Consider the following 19,842-nt stretch of genomic DNA (forward strand, 5'->3'; position numbering starts at 1 on the left):
AGTCGGACCAGATTGAGTATCAGCCATGGGCACAGTCGAGGCAGCAACCTTGGAGATGACAATCCTCTAAGGATGAGGAGTTGCGGGAGTTGGAGAAGACTGATTCTGGGCAGCTAGAACAGACTCCATCATAGCAGTTAGGTGACCAATCTCATCCTTTAGTTCTCAGTTATCTTGCTCTAAGTGCTCCATGATTCTGGGTTGATTGGCGAGAGTGTTGTATCGATGAGTCAGCTTGGCTGAAGTACAGAAGAATAACTGATAAGACATCTGGCCGAAAAAAACCTGTTATGCAAATGATGCATGAAATGAAATGTTTTGTTTATTTTTGTTTTCAACGAACATAATATTTTATTTGCAATTATATAACAATAATAACAATTTGATTGACCATAAAAATCTCTTTTATTCATATAGTTTGGAAGGATTACACTGAGTACAATTTCAGAAACCAAAATACAAATACAAGAGAAAAGTAAAATAATCATCATAAGGATCCCCTAACAACAGTGTCAAATAATCTGGCAACAGGTGCGTACTTCCTTCGGATGCGTCGAATCTCAGACTCAAAGGATGTCTTCATCTAAGCCTTCTCGAGAACAAGCTGATCAACAATCTTCTTCCAAGCACCGGAAGGTTGAGGCATACTAGAGGAAGATGGACCCTCTGGCTCTCTCTACCTCTTCACTGCTCGGTCTTCAAGAAGTTCAATAAGCGCATCTTTGTCCTTAGACTCAAGCTGTAACTCCTCATACTTTCGGCTCAAAGCATGGAACTACTCTTCCCAAATATCCTTCTCTTGCTTCATCTTGGCGAGTGCGTCTTCCAACTTCTCTATATCTTGGTTAGGGAGAGTTAATGGCTCAGCCACAACCATAGACATAGGTCTCTCACAAGCATAAGGCATCTTCAACACCAAAGCTTTCTTCTTCACCCAAGTAGTGTAAGCCTCCAAAGCTACACAGTTGCACGGACCAAGCCCAGATCTTCTTTTCCTATGCACGTTATGCCAAGCATGTACCATCTTCTGCTTCAAATGTTGGGAATCTTTACCCTCTTGATATGAAAGACCTTCTAATTGAGTGTTATTAGGTTTGTCTCTCAAGGGGAACCTAAGTTGACGATGAGCCAAAGCAGGGTTGTAGTTGATTCCTCCTTGTGTACCAATGAGAGGCACATTAAAGAATTCACCACATCTATCAATAATATCCAAGCCACTCAATGCGGAGTCATACCAAACTATATCATCATTGGTGAGGGATATAAGTCTCTGAGACCATCATAGATATTGTTTGTTCTCCACAAAAGCAGGCGTTTGAGGCAAGTGCAAAATAAACCACTTGTACAGAAGAGGAATATAGCACACAATAGTTCCACCACCTTTAGAATTCCTTAGAAGAAAATAGAAGTACATATCACCCAAAAAATAGGCACAGGATTCCCAATCAAGAAAGTTATAATGGTGTTAACATCAACAAAATCGTCAATGTTAGGGAACAAAGACAAACCATAAATGAGCAACACAAATATGGCTTCAAAAGCATCAACACTACCGGCTTGAGCAAAGGCAATAGGTTTCCCAATAAGGAACTCAGAAGTCAACCCAAACATTCCTCCTTTCTTCACCCAATGAGCCTCAATCTCATACTTCTTCAGATGAAAAGCTTCACCTATAAGATGAGATCTGGAAATCTCCTCCAATCCACTAAAAGGCACCTTGTCAAAAACAGGTATTCCCAAGAGATGGGCATATTCCTCTAACGTAGGCATAAGCTGATAATTGGGAAAAGTGAAGCAACGGTAGAGAGGATCATAAAGCTGAACCAACACACTCAAGAGTCCTTCAACCACATCAGCAGATAATATAGACAGAAGCTTCCCATGACGTTGCTTGAAGTCCAAGGGATCTAATACAAAAGATGATAGCTTCCTTAACTCTTTAAAATCAGGACATCTGAAATTGTACTTCTTAGTGTTCCTTTGTCCATAATCCATGGTCTGAAAATATTTGCAAATAAAACCTCAGTTCCTTGAAGTTATTTTTTGTGTGATGAATGTTATGATGCGCATGAATGCATGAATGCAACAATCACAAATAAGGGATCATATAAAACGAAAACAGACAAAGGTCAAAGCATGAATCAATTCATTGTCAAGATCAATCATCCATTTTGGTGGATTATAGTTTTCACCTTATCAACACCCAAGTTCCATTGATATTGACAAGACTTGATTGGATCAACCGAGAATCAAGGGTTTGTTGTGAGTCACAAGCATGGAGTCAGGTTAAGAACCATCCCAAAGGAGTGTACTTAGGATAAAAACATGTAGATCATGTTCTAAAGAGTTCCCAGAGTATTAATTCCATCTATCATATATTATAGGTTAGGATGACTGACTCATCAACCCATAATATTCTCAAGAGAAACTCGTCTGAGTGTAGTATCGTGTAACAACTGTTATCAAGTCTACACTTGAACAGTCTCTGCACTACGTCCTAAATAGGCTAAGTTGGGTTAAATGTTCTACAGTCCTCAGCTTCTTGGACCCCAAATCAGAGAAAATAATGCCTAAACACAAATAACTTGTGTGATATTAATAACTCCGAAAGGGTCTCCACTGAGCAGATGGATCTCAAGCCAACTTGTTAAGGACTATTCCACACAAGTTGAACATGACTATACCATCCTCCTATCTTAATTGCACTCAAGTTCGGGTTAGAACTTACCTCACCACTCAGAGATCGCCAAGCACAACAAGCAGATTATATCATACAAACAAGTACACAAACATCAAATATACAATTATATACACACACAAAAGTAGTCTAAACCCACTGAGGACTACTCCCCAACAGAGTCGCCATTTAGTTTATGTAGCAGTAAATTCCTGACCATTAACTTATGGATAAACTTAACGTTAATAAAACCAGAGTCGCCACCGCGCTTTTATTGTTTCCAAACGAAAAGGGAAAAGTACGAACAAAACCCAAAGATAAGAAGTTTTCAAATCAAAACTAGAAAAATGTCAGAGATTACAGGTAAGGGGGTTGGTTACACAAAGGGAAGGTGTTAGCACCCAGAGTGTCATAGGTACTCCTAGGGAGCCCTTTTTATGTGCGTATGTGTTTTGGTATAAAAGATGTTTCCAATAAATAGAGTGTGGGGATGAGAGAGGAATTTTTAATTATATTTTTGTGTTTGACAAGACCTTCGGACTTGTGCCTACGTACCAACATAAAATGAGAGATCAAAACCTCGTAGTTCGTGGTATCAATTTCAAAATGAGTGAATTGCTTTTAATCAAAATTTAAGTTTAAAAAGAGGCACAAAGGGCCTAAAAGAGTTTGAATGAGTGTTAGTTCGTTTTCTCTTTTGAAATTTTAAGTCAATATGGTTAAGTTCATTTACAAGTTTGATTTAAGAAAAGAGTTTAAAAATGCAATGGCATAAGGCCAAAGTTTCTAATTTGCAATAAAGAGTCTAAGTTTAGAAATCACAAGCAAAGAAGATTTTGAAAGGGGGAGAGATTTGAAATTTAAGAAGTGAGAGGAGATGAAGAGACTAATCCTAAGGAAAAATTTAAAAGTTAAGAGTTGAAAAGATCTGACCAATGGGATGCAATCCAATAGACAAGAATGTCGTATAGAAACCCATTTTTCCTTTGGACTTTAAATCAAGCAATATATATAAGAAAGTAGCAAAATGAATAGCAAGGCATTAAATAAAGATAGCCACATCCAAGCTAGCAACTTCATAGTCTTCTTCTTAATCCTCCCATGTATCAAATGACATACTCATTGAATGGCTCAGAATAAGGCATAGACATAGGTTCAAAGTAACATTTGCATCAAGACCATGTAGCAGATGAACTCAAGTGGATCCCAATACTTGCATCAGATGAAAGCTCCAATCACAATAACTTGGTTTCAGAAATGTTGGCATTGGCCAAGTCCTTTTGCATAAGGAATGTTGCCTAATTCTAAGTTCAAAGCTCAGATCAAATCCAACAGTTCACACAAACATTTTTTAGGTTTTTTATTGTTTATTAGGTATTTTAAGGTCCTAAGACCACAAACACAAACAAGATACACAAACAAATATGTACAATCACAATATATGGCTCAAGTGAGCAAAGTGAAATGGCATAAACATAAACAAGTTAAATGATATGTAAAATGAAAAATGGAATGGTAAATGACTTGAATTTAAATTGCATAAAGTAACTGACTTGAAATGAAAAGAAATAATAATAAAAGTTAGTCAAATGTTAGTTGATTAGATGTTAGTGAAGTTTTTCTTTTCAATTAATTAAGTCATTCTTTGGAGAACACTCAACCCTCTATTCACAAGCATGGATCCTTAAACCAAGACATCTTCCAAAGGAAGGAAATAAGGCCAAGTTTCCATACAATACCATGAAAAGGGGGAGACTTACAATCTCACTTACTAGAATGATATGTCTTTGGGTCAAAATTTAGTGTTATGTTAAGCAATAGTAATTGGACTTATGTAGAAGTCACAACTATCTGAGGTCGGGCAATATAAATTTTGGTGTTAATGCATGTTAGAGATATGGTATAATGAACCATACTCATGAAACATACCACACCCAGAAAGAAAATGATCAAAGGATGGACCTAATTTCATACATACTTGTATTGGTTCATCTAAAATGAAGTTATTGATGAACCAATTAGCCTTAGGATATTGAGACTTCATTGGTCAATGAAAGGGATGGGATAGAATAGGATTGAAGATGAAGAGGGAAGGGAGATGAGACAAACACAAATTGGTCATGGGAGGAATTTTATCAAATTAAAATCATTCATTCATTTTGGGAGATGAAATGTACATTTCATCAATCCCCTAAATCCAATGATTTTAATCCAACAAAAATCAAATCAACCTTGACCAAGGCTCAAACACATATTCAAACTTCACAAGTCAATAAAAATGGCTCAACATAATTTCAATACGATTAATCAATTAAAAATCAAATTAAAATGCATTTAAATTAAATTATGTTAAACCAAAAACCTAAAACCTCTTTAAAACACCAAATAAACGGCCAAGAGATTTATCCTAGGTCAAACAAGGTCAAAGGACCTTAGAAAAAATATTTCATTATTTTTGAAAAGTCGGAAGTATTTTTAAACAATTAAAAATGTGCATAAAAATGATTAAATCATAAAAAATACCAAAATTAATCCAAAAAATGATTTTAATTCAGAAAATGAAAGAGGAAAATATTTGAAATTTTTTGGTGAAAGTCCCATATTTTTTGGATTAAAAATGAAATTGATATGAATTAATTAAAAATAATGGATTAAATAAAATAATCAGAAATTCAAAAAAGGAGAGCCATATGATCTCCCTCATTAATTGAGGTGGCAGATCAAATGGTTGGAAACGCGCGTTCCACCAATGCTTCAGTCAACTGTCCGACACGCGTGGTAATCAATTTGGATGGATGAGATTAGAAGCTATGGACCAGATCAGATGGTTGGAACTTTGCCTGACTGGTCCAAGCTCAACTCAATGGAAAATGAAAAGTGAGTACACTAATTTGCAGGAAAAAATGCTCAGGAGCATGAATATGGCCTCAATTTTGTCCAATTTCAAGTATATAAAAAGATACAGGGATTTAAATTTTGAGGATCATGAACTGAGTTGCTTCGATTTGACCTCAAAGCAACTCAATCTTCTTGCCTACATTGATAGGACTTCAGACAACCAAAAATCACAAAGAATGGTAGAGAATTGAGAGAGAATCGAAGAGATGAAGTTTCTGAAAAATCACCTTCGAGTTGATCCAATTCCACTTGATCTTGATCTGGATTTGATTGCTTTCTCTCTTGCTTACAGAAACCAATTGAGATGAAAAGGGAAGTGAACTTATGGAGTTTGAACTTCCCAATAGAAGATGAAGTTCAAGCTTGATTTTAAGAGAAATCTTCAGACATTCTTGGTAGTGGGGGTTTGAATTAATCTAGCAAAGCTTGGGGAAGGTGTTGATGATGATTCTGAAGCCTTGAGCTTGTTTAAATAGGCAATACATTTTATTTTTACACCACTTGAATTTTGGACAAATTTGGAAAGCTTCTTGCATGAGTGCATGGTCAATGGTTTGGGCCTAAGGATTGATGTAATCCACTTCCAAATCGTGTGCAAAGTGTACTGAATTCTTCATGTGGAAGCATGCAAAGAAGAATGATCATTTAAGTTCAAAACTTGCCAAAACACTTCCCACGATGGAACCATGTGCGAGTATCTCATACTTTGGCCAAATGAGATGATCTTGGACTTTTTGGAAAGGTGAGATTAAGGGGAATAACTTTCATGTTGAACACTTTTTATTTGAAGCTTGGATATTGATGAATTTTGAGGTGGAAGTTTGGGAAATCAAACATATTTGAAAATTTTCTAAGTCCCAAGTCAAATGTTCACTTCTTCCACCTTGAATAACTTTTCCTATGGACTTCATATGAGAAAAGTTCCTTCATAAAAGTTGTAGATCTTTCAAATCTCTTCAATTTTGTCATAAATTTGACCTCATTTGTATTTGGAATGAAGGAGATATTCATTTTATAAGTTGAGGAAAATCACTTGTTCAATGGTATTGGCCAAAAATGACCTATAATGTTTCCTCTTGGCACATGCATTTGCAAGTTGAATTTGCACTTCCTCCAAACATCAAAGTTTAAGTAGACATCTTGAATTTGATCATTAAATTTTAATGTCTTCCATCTCATAAAATATGAGCAAGTTATGGTCTTGGGAAGTTGACCTCCAAACTAGGGTTCAGACAAAATGACATATAATCTTTCACCATAAAAAATGACTTTCCAAGCAAAACTAGATCTTGACCTCAACATGAACGTTGTTTGAAATGTCATGCTGAGTAACTGTTATCTTGGAATAATTTTCATATGACAAATATTATAGGAGATAGGGTCTAGGAAACCCCAGTTTTGACTAGTTGACTTTCTCTGATCAACCACCATGAACCAACTTGCTAGCTTGATATTATCTTAACTTTTGGGACTCATGGAGGATCATATATGCATAAGATGATGTAATGTGAAGTATCCCTTGAAATATTTGATCAATTATTGAAGAAACTTGTTGAAGAATTCACACAAGATACCTAGATGAATTAGGGTTTCCAAGGCAAACAAACTCCAAATAACATGTGAAGATCATGGGGATCCATATATGATGCTCAGAGCCAATATAAACCATTTCTGGATTTTTCTCCTTGCATCGAGGGTCTCAAACCCTAGATATGATCTTGATAGAGCATAGGTGAGCATACACACTACCTACAAAAAGCAATAAACTATACGTTGACATATTTTTGGTATTTTGGTTAGTAAATAAAGAAAAATGAAGCATGATACAATCAAATATGCTTGGTGAACTCTCCCAGTGTAAACCCAATGAATGGGGGGTAAGGAGGATGTCAAGTTGTGATCACAATGCCAATGCATATGATGAGATAGCGTGGGGGATCTTAGGGTCAAAATTGGGGTCTTACAATCGCAACCCAATATTCTTGGTACAACAAACCTAATTGGACGTTATCAATCCTAATCTAGATGGCGTCCAATCAAAAAATGATTATGTGTAGTTTTATTGTGTGCATGCATAGATTGAACTGAAGATGATGAATTGCTTTGAAATCCTGGATTCATGTAGTTTTTTCTCACTCTAGAAACCTTACTAGAGAATGATGCATGTATGGAGTATTTATATGCATAGGAGATTTAGGGCAAAAAATAAATGCAAACAAGGATAGGAAAATATGAAAAAAAATTGAAGAAAAATATCGGATAGGTCGACCTATATAGGTTATGTGTCGACATGTTCAACACATAGGTCGACCTATCCAAGGTCATGTGTCGACCTATGACATTCATGTCTTCCCTATGCATCGACTTGAAGACTTGGCACATGAAACAGAGGCCACAGGCTTTAGTACAGCAGCATACGTGTCGACCTATAGACTTCATGTGTCGACCTAACGCCAAGAAAGTTTTCCGGTAGGTCGAACTGTAGTTCTATGTGTCGACCTATATCCAGAAAAAAATTCCATAGGTCGACCAATAGTTCTATGTGTCGACATGTACTGTTATTTTTCATAAAAAATGATTTTTCATGCATGTTTAATGCATGAGACCTTTCCCACATTGTTTCCAAATAATTGCATGCTTCCTAATGCTAAGATTCACATAAAGATTCATAGGATACCGTCCAATATAAATTTATGTTAAAGTATCCTAGTTTTGACATCATACAAAACACATCTAATGGAAGTTGTACTCACATACAAAGCCTTAATTGAAGGAATAAAGTTGGCAAAAGAGGTCGGAGTGACGCATTTACTCATCAAGACCGACTCCTAGTATGTTTCCAGTCAATTTAAAGGAGAATTTTAAACAAAGGATCCGTCGTTAATCAAATATCTACAGAAAACTACCAAGATGTCCCAAGCATTTGAAGAGTTTGAGATAAATCATATCCCTATGGGGGAGAATACCATAGCCGACCTCTTGGTCCGATTAGCAAGAACCAAGAGTAGTGGTTTAAATAAAACAATAATTCAAGAAACTCTAGAGATACCAAGTACCAAAGTGGAGGAAGTCATGACATTGAATGAAGCTCAGGGATGGATGGCACCTATCATTCGGTGTTTAATTCAGAATGAACTACCTGAAGAGGAAAGAGAAGCCAAGTGTATTAGAAGAATATCTGTGAGATACTTAATTATGGTTGATCACCTTTATAAAATGGGTAGAGTGGCTCCTATGTTGAGGTGCATATCGGAGGAAGACGTGATTTTTGTTATGAAGGAGGTACATGGAGGAGTCTGCGGCAGTCACATCGAAGGATGGGCATTATTCGGAAAGATACTACGAAAAGGATACTATTGGCCAAGCATGTTGCAGCATTGTGCAAAGTTTGTAAGAAGGTATGAAAAGTGTCAGATGTTTTCTCCTTTTATTCATTCACTCATAGAAGCATTGTATTCGATGTTCTCACCATGGCCATTTTATCAATGGGGGGAGATATCTTTGGCCCATTTCCCGTGGCATCCGGACATTTAAAATTCTTAATAGCGGTTTTTGATTACTTCACCATATGGGTGGAGGCAGAAGTTGTGTCACGCATCACAGCAGAAAGGGTACGCCTATTTTACTGGCGAAATATAATTTTCTATTTGGTGTTCCTGGAGTTATCGTATCTGACAATGGTGCTCAATTCTCTATCCCCTCAGTTGTTGAATTTTGCAAAGACCTGGGAATATAAAATTGATTCATCTCAGTAGAGAATCCTCAAGCCAACTGTCAGGCGGAGGCATCAAATAAAATTATTTTGTCGGGGATGAGGAAAAAGCTAGACGGAGCCAAAGGATTATAGGTTGAGTACCTGCATGAAATTTTATGGTTTTACCACACCATGCCGCACTCAACTATCCGGGAGACTCCATTAAGGATGGTTTATGGCACGGATGTGATGATACCAGTTGAAATTAACACACCGACATATAGGCGTTTGGCATTTAATGAAAGCATTAACTCAGAAGGCTTGGACGTTTCGACGGATTTCCTGGATGAGGTAAGGGAAACGTCTCACGTCAGAGAATTTGAAGTTAAGCAAAGTGAGGCGGGGGGGATTTCACGAGGTGAGGCTGGGGGATTTTACAAGGGTGACTTATTGGTAAAAAAAGTAATTAATCCCCCGAAGAAAGGAAAGTTGGCTCCGAATTAAGAGGGATCATATCGTGTTTGTCATAGATTAAACAAAGGGGCTTACAAGTTAGAGAGCTTAGAAAGAGTTGAAATACTCAGAACTTAGAATGTAACTAGTCTCATATTTTATCTCACTTAAACTATGTAATAAATATAGTGAATAAAAATTATGGGGATGCACTTTTTTCCCTTGCAAAGAGCAAGGGTTTTTAATAAGGCACCCATAGTTGAGACAAATATCTTTGTAAAGCAAATCCTAGGATGTGATCCAGGAAAAAGTCCAAGCGCCCTTGAAGCCTCTGGTATAATCGGCTTTCACCGAATAACATTTAATCAAACCATTGCCCTAACTAAAGTCCAAGTGCACTTGAAGCCTCTGGCATAATCGGCTTTGGTCGGGTAACACTTAATGAAACTTCTGGCCTAACTAAAGTGCAAGTGCACTTATACCCTCTGGCATAACCGGCTTCAGCCGGGTAATGTTTAATGAAACCTCTGGCATAACTGAAGTCCAATAGCACTTGAATCCTTTGGAAAAACCGACATCGTCCGGGTAACATTTAATGAAACTTCTGGCCTAACTAAAGTCCAAGCGCACTTGAAGCCTCTAGAATAATTGGTTTCTTCCGGGTAACTTTTAATGAAACCTTTGGCCTAACTAAAGTCTAAGTGAACTTGAAGCCTCTAGCATAATCGGCTTCGGCTGGGATATGTATAAACAAAACCTATGGCCTAAGAAAAATCCAAATAACTCGTGGCTTCCGACACATCGACTACAATTGGATCATGCTTAGTAAGAAGATATGTATGCCAAACCCATGGGGCTCTGAATGTCTTCTAAATCCAACATACCTATGAAGTGTAATGATGCAATCAATTCACCACTAACAAAGCATCTGACTTATCTTAACCTCCCAAACTTTGTAGTCAGGGATAACATAATTGCGTCGACCTACAAGGTCAGCTCCAAATTCATAACTCAAGTAATAATAAGTGAAATCAAAGGGAATACACATAAAAAGAAATAAAATAAATGGCATTACAAAGCCTTTAAAAGGCTTAATTATTCAGCAAGAAAGCAAAATATTATTCAGAGAAGATACAAGGTGCACATCACCATTGATAGCCAACAAAAAACTTAAAAATAAACTCAAATTTCATGTTCATTCGTTTGAGCTTCTGATGTCGGGTTGTCAATCGTCAAGCCTCTCGAGCCTTCTGCTTCGGGTGAAGCATCATTCATATCGACTAGTTTCCCATCCACCACGTTCTTAAAGAAATCCATCTTCGACGTGCCTAAGTCTGATGCGATGCATAGAGCTTGGGCTTTGGCCCTCTCAAAAGCTTCGTCGGTGGCAGAAAGCAAGTCCACATGTGCATCTTGAAGGGATTTCTTCAAGGTCTTGTTGATATTCTGAGATTTCTCTAATTCTTGAGTTAGGCTAACGTTAACTGCTTCTAGTTCCGAGCACTTAGTTACCATGGTTTCCTTCTTCATAGTCATTTCCAATAATTGAGATTCTGACAGCTCCTTTTGTTTCTTCATATCAAAGAGTTGTTTGGTCAATTCCTCTACTTGAGTGGTTTGGGTTTTCAAGTCATCCCTTGACTAAGTCATCTCTTTGTTAAGACGAATCTCATTCTACTCATGTGCATTACCCATTTCAAATAAACCCCTAGTCATCACGGCACACTGCATCAAGTATGCCCTGAGGTTTTGGGTGAATTGTTGGGCACCAATAGTCGGATGCGTTTAAGTGATCATAGAGGAACCTTAACCCGTCAAAGTTGTTGGACCAAAACTTAAACTCATAAGAAGTTTTGGCTTGATGATTACTACATGAATCTTGCATAAGAGTGGTAATCGTCAAGTCTGCTTGACTAATATTGTCACTCATCAAGGTTTTCATTTTCTTGGGAGAGGTGGATTTTGGTTCCTCGGAAGCAGGAATAGGTATTGGTTAGGGGTCACACACATAAAAACACATAACCTGCTCCGTAGCATGGGTTACCACGGAAATAAATTCAAATGCACATATTTATACTTGGGATGTTACACGACATCCAACACATCTGATTTGTACTTGGGATGTTACACGGCATCCAACACATCTAATTTGGGTTGAGTACTTGTATAATAAGGCATTCAGTACCTGTCCTCGCATGCTCACCCAAGAATTTATGGTATCATCGTAACAGAATCACTAATAACATACAACAATAGTATTGTAACTCAAGACATTAAGTCTCATAAATTTCAACTTAATAGCATAACTAAAAGAGTATGGAAATCAAATCAAAACAACTTATAAACTCCACAAAACAAAAAGTTTGTAACATTGACAACAATGATACAAAAATCAAATCAAGTGTTTATTCCAACCCAATGTTACATGATCAGAGCAAGGAACCACTAAATACAATCGATAAACTACGTAGGTCACTTCAAGAGTTATCCTTCCATTTACTTCAGTCAAAGCTACTCCTGAGTATCTGCATGATGCAGATGTAAAGGTAACATTCAAACAGAAAGGGGGTGAGAATACACTTCAATAAATAGCATGGAAAAACAAAGATTAATTAACAACATCACACACTAATTACAATAATCATCAACATATCAAGTATTCACATCCACGTGTCATAACACACACAAAAACACCAAATACAACATAAGGCAAATGTACTCGATAACTAACTCAACATGCATGTGGTACCAAATTATGAACACTCGGATCCATTTCACTCCATGATCCCCACCATAGGACCAGCTTCCCTCTTGGAACCAGAGCACACCGAAACCATTACCATCATCATACGCTTCACCGATTTCTACCAGAATCAGCTACTCGCACTCGATCCCCACAATAGGATCAAGGCTCACCAAAACTGGACCGAAGTCCGTACACCATGATGCATGACTCTTAACAACATGGATTATCACCAAAATAATCACCAGGATTATGAATACCCTTATACTCACTACACAATAATTGATTAACGCCATGATAAACAATAAACAACACCAAACAACAACAACATATAATTAATTAGATAATATAGAATATAATAGTATATATTAATTATTATAAATTTAAGAATATAATATTTAGTGTTAAAATGAACTAAAGTAATTCAAAAGGCTATACTTAATAATCCATTTGTGCCAATTTATGTTCTCACGAATTGCAAAAATAGTACATTTCATTTACCTTTATTCAATTGATGACAATCAGTATAACAATTAGTTATAACTCCAAACCTTTTAAGTAAGTGATACAGTAGGATATATAAGTTGACTTTAAATACAAAATAGTTATAGTAAGCACAACTAGAACAATATTAAGTTGCCACACTGGCAACACGTGATAAAACTCACACACAGAATTACTAAAGGTTATAATATTACTCATCACATATAAAGCACGTAATTTTTACTTAAAAGATTTCCACTTTATTTCAAATAACTTACTTTATTAGCACATATTTATGATAATTAACTAATAATAACAACACAAAATCATTACACACATAAACATAGTATCATCATAACACACTCAACAATACATCTTCCCACACACCAAATAGGATTTTACACAAGCTTCGACCTTTGCGGAATCACATAAACAATAGATGCAAGCTATATACCTTATCACATGACACTGAATTACGTCATGCAATTGTACACGATGAAGCATAAATATTTATAATTTACAATTATTTTGATCCAGGTATTAACATTCACAATTGCACGATCAAAGCACTTTTTCATAAACTAAACCAACAACACACTTTAAGCAATATTTACTACATACATACATCGTATCTATCATTAAGAAATATCATAGTTTTTCTTATGCAAATATTCAATTAATTCTAAAGAGGTTAGGCATCTATATCATAAACAATCCTCCCTCCCCCCTCCCTTACATTGATTTTTCAGCAAAATTAGAGTAGCTTCTAAGAAATTCTTCTCTTAAACCTTAGCCCTCCCTCTTTGCCTTTTTTGCTCCAACTCTTCAAAAATACGTACGGACTCTCTTAGGCTCTCTAAATCCTATTTTATTCCAAAACTTATTTCCTTCTAATTAGATTTTTCCCTTTTTATCCTACATATTTTTCTTAATTTCAACATTGTCCTCAATTTCTCTATACATTTTATTTTCTTATTATTTTATTAATAAATCTAATACTCCTTATTTTTCTATCACCCATACTATTTTTAATCCTTCACCTTATAATTCTAATTATTTAATTAATTCAAATAAAAATACTATTTATTCTAATAATTAATTAAAATTCTCATTAACTTCTAAAAAGTATGTCAAGCTTTTACTCCCTCTATACCTCTATTTCAAGGACACTTACCCTCACAATCATACAATAATTAATTTAAAATATTAATTAATCAAATAAAAATCTAAATAATTCAAATTAATTAATTAATTGAATTTAGGGTGTTAGAACTCTCCCCCACTTAACAAATTTTCGTCCTTGAAAATTACCTAATGAAAATAGAGTCGGATACGACTCTCTCATCTGCTCTTCACGCTCCCAAGTTATGCTCCCATCAGTTGGTCCTCCCTAAACTACCTTTACCAAGGAAAACTCTTTACCTCATAACTGTTTCACTTCTCGGCCATCTATCTGCATGGCTGATGCCTCCATAGTCAGGTTATCTCTCACATGCACATTATCTACTTAGATAACATGAGACGGATCCATAATGTATCTCCTCAACTAAGACACATGAAACACATCATGAAGATTAGAAAGCAGCGACAACAAAGAAATCTGATAGGCCATCTCTCACATCCTCTATAAAATCTGGTACGGACCAACAAAATGCGGTGTGAGCTTTTGAGACTTCAAGGCTCGACCAACACCAGTTACCGGCATAACTTTAAAAATACATGATCTCCCTCCTTGAACTTAAGTGATTTCCTCCTTCTGGCATGGTAACTTTTCTGACGACTTTGCGATGCTTTCATCTTTTCTTTGATCATCTTCATCTTTTCAGTCATCTGGTTAACAATCTCGAGTCCAATTACAACACTCTCACCTGACTCATACCAACACAAATGAGTCATACACCTCCTACCATAAAATGCCTCGTACGGTGCCATTCCAATACTAGAATGATAATTGTTATTATAGGTAAACTCAATCAACGACAAGTAGTTATCCCAAGCACCTCTTTTCTCCAGTACATATCCTTCAACAAATATTCCAACGACTGGATGGTCCTCTCTGTTTGACCGTCCATCTACGAATGATAAGTCGAACTCAACCTCAACTTAGTACCCAAATTCGTCATCAAACTCTCCCAGAACCTCGATGTGAATCTCGGATCTCTATCAGACACAATACTTGAAGGAATACCATGCAATTTCACAATCTCATCAATATACAATTCGGCCAGCTTTAGCAAGGAAACATTGATCCTCGTTGGTATAAAAAATGAGCCGATTTGGTCAATCTATCAATAATCACCCAAATTGAATTGTATCCCTTCGTAGTCTTCGGCGGACCTGTCACAAAATCCATGGAAATGCTATCCTATTTCAACTCTGGAATATTCAACAGTTGCATCAGACCCAATCGTTTTTTATGTTCAATCTTCAACTTCTGACAAGTCAAACAAGCATACACAAACTCAGTCACTTCCTTCTTCATTCCTGACCGCCAAAACAATTTCTTCAAGTTTTGATACATTGTTGTGGCACCGGGATGAATACTTAACCCACTTTTGTGACCCTCCTCAAGAATGCTCTTCTTAATTTCTGGCATATCTGGAACATACACCCTATCTCTGAACCTCATCACATCATTCTCATCAACCCGAAAATCACCTCTTTTACCTTGGTTGATTAACATGAGACGATCCACCAAACCCAAATCAGATTTCTGACCTTCTCTAATTTCTTCGAGAATACCATTGATCAGCTTCAGTATATCCAACTTCACACTGTTAGGAGTCTATTCACACATTAGACTCATATCTTTGAATTGTTCAATCAGTTCTAACTCTCGAACCATAAGCATTGACGTATGTAAGGACTTCATACTCAATGCATCAGCTACAACATCAGCCTTACTCAGATGGTAACTCAATTCAAAATCATAATCCTTTAGAAGTTCAAGCCATCTCCTCTGCCTCGTATTTTAATCTTTTTGATCAAACATATACTTTAGGCTCTTGTGATCTCTAAACAATTCAAACCTAGATCCAAAAAGATAATGCCTTCAAATCTTTAAAACAAAAACCACATCAGATAACTCTAACCCATGCGTAGGATAATTCCTTTCATGAACCTTCAGTTCTCTGGAAGCATAAGCAACTACCTAACCATTTTGTATCAGTACACCACCAAGACCCATCTTTAACGCATCACAATATACTACAAAAGACTCACTCGGATTAGGCAAGACCAATACCGGAGCACTCGTCAATTTCTTCTTGAGTTCTATAAAACTCTCTTCATATGCAACATCCCATATATAATCTTGACCCTTTTGTGTCAACTAAGTCAAAGGCATTGCTAACTTCGAAAAGCCTTCTATAAACCTGCAATAATAAGCAGCTAAGCCAAGGAAACTTTAAATCTCAATAGCAGACTTCGGAGTCTTCCACTGCAACACAACATCAACTTTCGATAGATCAACAGCAATTCATCCACTAGAAATCACATGGTCGAGCAAACTCACTACTTTTAACCAGAACTCACACTTGGACAACTTGGCATAAATCTTATTGTCTCTCAACACTTGCAATACAACTTTTAGATGCTCCGCATGTTCTTCCTTGAACTTAGAATATATCAAGATGTCGTCGATAAATACAACCACAAATCGATCCAGATAAGGATGGAAAGTCCTATTCATATACTCCATGAACACATCTGGCGCATTAGGCACTCCAAACGGCATTACTGTATACTCATAATGACCATACCTTGTCCTAAATGTAGTCTTCAGAATAACGTCTGGTTTCACATGAATCTGATGATAACCTGACCTCAAATATATCTTGATGAACACACAAGCACCCACCAATTGATCCATCAGATCATCAATTCTCGGAAGAAGATACACGTTTTTTATAGTAACTTTATTCAATTGTCTGTAGTCAACATACAACCTCATACTACCATCATTTTTCTTAACTGGCAACACTGGCGCACCCCACTGAGAAACACTTGGCCAAACAAACCTTTTCTCAAGCAACTCTTCCAATTGTTTCTTCAACTCACCCAACTTTGAAGCTGACATCCTACACGGAGCCATCGGCACAAGATTAGTACCAGGTACCACATCAATGGAAAACTCAATCTCATGCTCTGGTGGTAAGTCACTAATATCATCTGGAAATACATTTAGGAAATTGCATACAACAGGCAGATCAACACTTGCAGTCTTATTGTTGACTTGCAATGGTGCAGGCATTGCAAACATCTAAGCCTCATCTTCAAAGAGTTCTTCTACTTTCTTAGCAGATAAAAACATTAACTCTCCACAATCACCAAACTCTGGGAACCTCACGGTTTTTCTGTAGCAGATGATATGAACATAGTTGAACTCCAACCAGTTCATTCCAAGAATAATATCGATTTGATGTAAAGGTAGACAAACCAAGTCCATCGCAAAATTATTACCATAAATGGTCGAAGGACAACTCAAACAGACTAAAGCAATAGTCACAGAACCATTAGCGGGGGTATCGATAACCATACTCCCAACCATAGAAGATAATTTTAAACCCAACCTCGTACCACACTCTAGCGAAATAAATGAATGAGTAGCACCAGTATCAATAATAGCAATTAACTCAACATTGATAATGAAACAAGTAACTATGATCAAGTTATCTGTCTTGGGAACCTTTGAACCAATCAAAGTAAACACTCTACCATTGGTTTGGGCAGCAGTAGCGGTCGTCTTCTTTGGCTTCTGACATTGCATACTGATATGACCTTGTTCACCATAATTGTAACAAGTCGGACCATCATTCTTGCACTCTGCAACACGATGACCCGTTTTTCCACAATTATAACATCTCATAACCTTATTATTACATTCATTAGCACGGTGGCCCAACTCATCACACTTGAAGCACTTGACAGAAGCGGGAGCCCCTCCCCCACTTGTCTTCTTCCCATCTGAAGCCTTTTGTTTCCCTTTGTCAGCTGGAGTTACATAAAGTTTCCCTCGAAAGTGTCGCTTCCCTTTCTTCTCACTAAGACTCTTTTAATAAGCAGATCGGGCTCTGCTATCCTCATCGGAAATTCTACACTTATTCACCAGTTTGGCATATATACGAATTTGTTGGTATCCAATATCTTGTTTGATATCTGGTCTTAGCCCATTCTCAAACTTGATACATTTTGAAGTCTCAGCATCAACACAGTTGTAATGGGGACAAAACTTCACCAGCGCCTCAAACTTAGCAGCATACTCTGCCACAATTATGTTCCCTTGCTTCAGCTCAAGGAACTATATCTCCTTCTTGCCACGAACATCCTTAGGGAAATACTTATCCAATAATTCATTTTTGAACACAACCCAAGTTATCTTTGTACCAATAGCTTCGAATCTCTGACGCGTGTTATCCCATAAATCCTCAGCTTCCTCTAACAACATATGAGTACCAAAATGTACCTTTTGAGCCTCAGTGCGAGCCATCACTCAGATGTTCTTCTCAGTTACTTTGAGTCCTGCATGTGCAGCCTCTGGATGATGGTTACCCGTGAAAGCTGGTGGATTATTCCTATGAAATTTTCCCAAAGCGCGGAACTCATCAGGAGCTCCTCCTGCTCCCCAATTTTGCTCCCCCATTCTGATTGTTCTGTGCATTTTAAGCCATCATTTGAGCAAGTGATTCCAACGCTTCAGCAATAGCACGATCGTTTCTCCCAACCATTCTTCACACCATCAAACAACATTAGAAGAGACAACATATCAATAATATACCCACACTCATCGACTAACAGGGAACTGATATCATATTAAAACTTGGCCAGACGGACCGACCTACTCTGATACCACTAATGCAAAACCTTTCTCTATCCCAAAACAATAATATCATATTTTAATTAGAAAACGTAATCACAAGGCTGTCACACACATAAAAACACATAACCTGCTCCGTAACACGGGTTACCACAGAAATAAATTCCAATGCACATATTTATACCTAGGGTGTTACACGACATCCAACACATCTGATTTGTACTTGGGATGTTACACGACATCCAACACATCTAATTTGGGTCAAATACTTGTATAATAAGGCATTCAGTACTTGTCCTCACATGCTCACCCAAGAATTTACGGTATCATCACAGCAGAATCACTAATAAGCATACAACAATAGTATTGTAACTCAAGACATTAAGTCTCATAAATTTCAACTTAATAGCATAATCAAAAGAGTGTGGAAATTAAATCAGAACAACTTATAAACTCCATAACACAAAAAGTTTGTAACATCGACAACAATGATACAAAAATCAAATCAAGTGTTTATCCTAACACGATGTTACATGATCAAAGCAAGGAACCACTAAATACAATTGATAAACTACGTAGATCACTTCAAGAGTTATCCTTCCACTTACTTTAGTCAAAGCTACTCCTGAGTATCCTTTCACTTACTTCAGTCAAGGAAAACGTACTCGACAACTGACTCAACATGCATGTGGTACCAAATTATGAACACTCGGGTCCATTTCACTCCATGATCCCCACCATAGGACCAGATTCCCTCATGGGACCAGAGCATACCGAAATTGTTACCATCACCATAGGTAACACTTCACTGATTCCCACCAGAATCAGCTACTCACACTCGATCCCCACCATAGGATCAAGGCTCACCAAAATTGGACCGAAGTTCATACACCATGATGCATGACTCTTAACAACACGCATTATCACCAAAATAATCACCATGATTATGAATACCCTTATACTCACTACACAATAATTGATTAACACCATGATAAATAATAAACAACACCAAACAACAACAACATATAATTAATTAGACAATATATAATATAATAGTAAATATTAAGTATTATAAATTT

General features: G+C 36.8%; 1 protein-coding gene across 1 annotated transcript; it reads right to left on the reverse strand.

Moving 5' to 3' along the window:
* Nucleotides 1-17,209: 17,209 nt before the first annotated feature.
* Nucleotides 17,210-18,589, reverse strand: LOC127137429 (uncharacterized). The gene is made up of 2 exons (XM_051063891.1): nt 18,461-18,589; nt 17,210-17,998 (listed from the first exon to the last, which is right to left on the reverse strand). Exons 1-2 carry the CDS (start codon nt 18,587-18,589, stop codon nt 17,210-17,212), a joined length of 918 nt encoding a protein of 305 aa, XP_050919848.1.
* Nucleotides 18,590-19,842: the final 1,253 nt, after the last annotated feature.

This window comes from Lathyrus oleraceus, chromosome 4, assembly GCF_024323335.1.
Source record: "Lathyrus oleraceus cultivar Zhongwan6 chromosome 4, CAAS_Psat_ZW6_1.0, whole genome shotgun sequence".
Classification (NCBI taxonomy): Eukaryota; Viridiplantae; Streptophyta; class Magnoliopsida; order Fabales; family Fabaceae; genus Lathyrus; species Lathyrus oleraceus.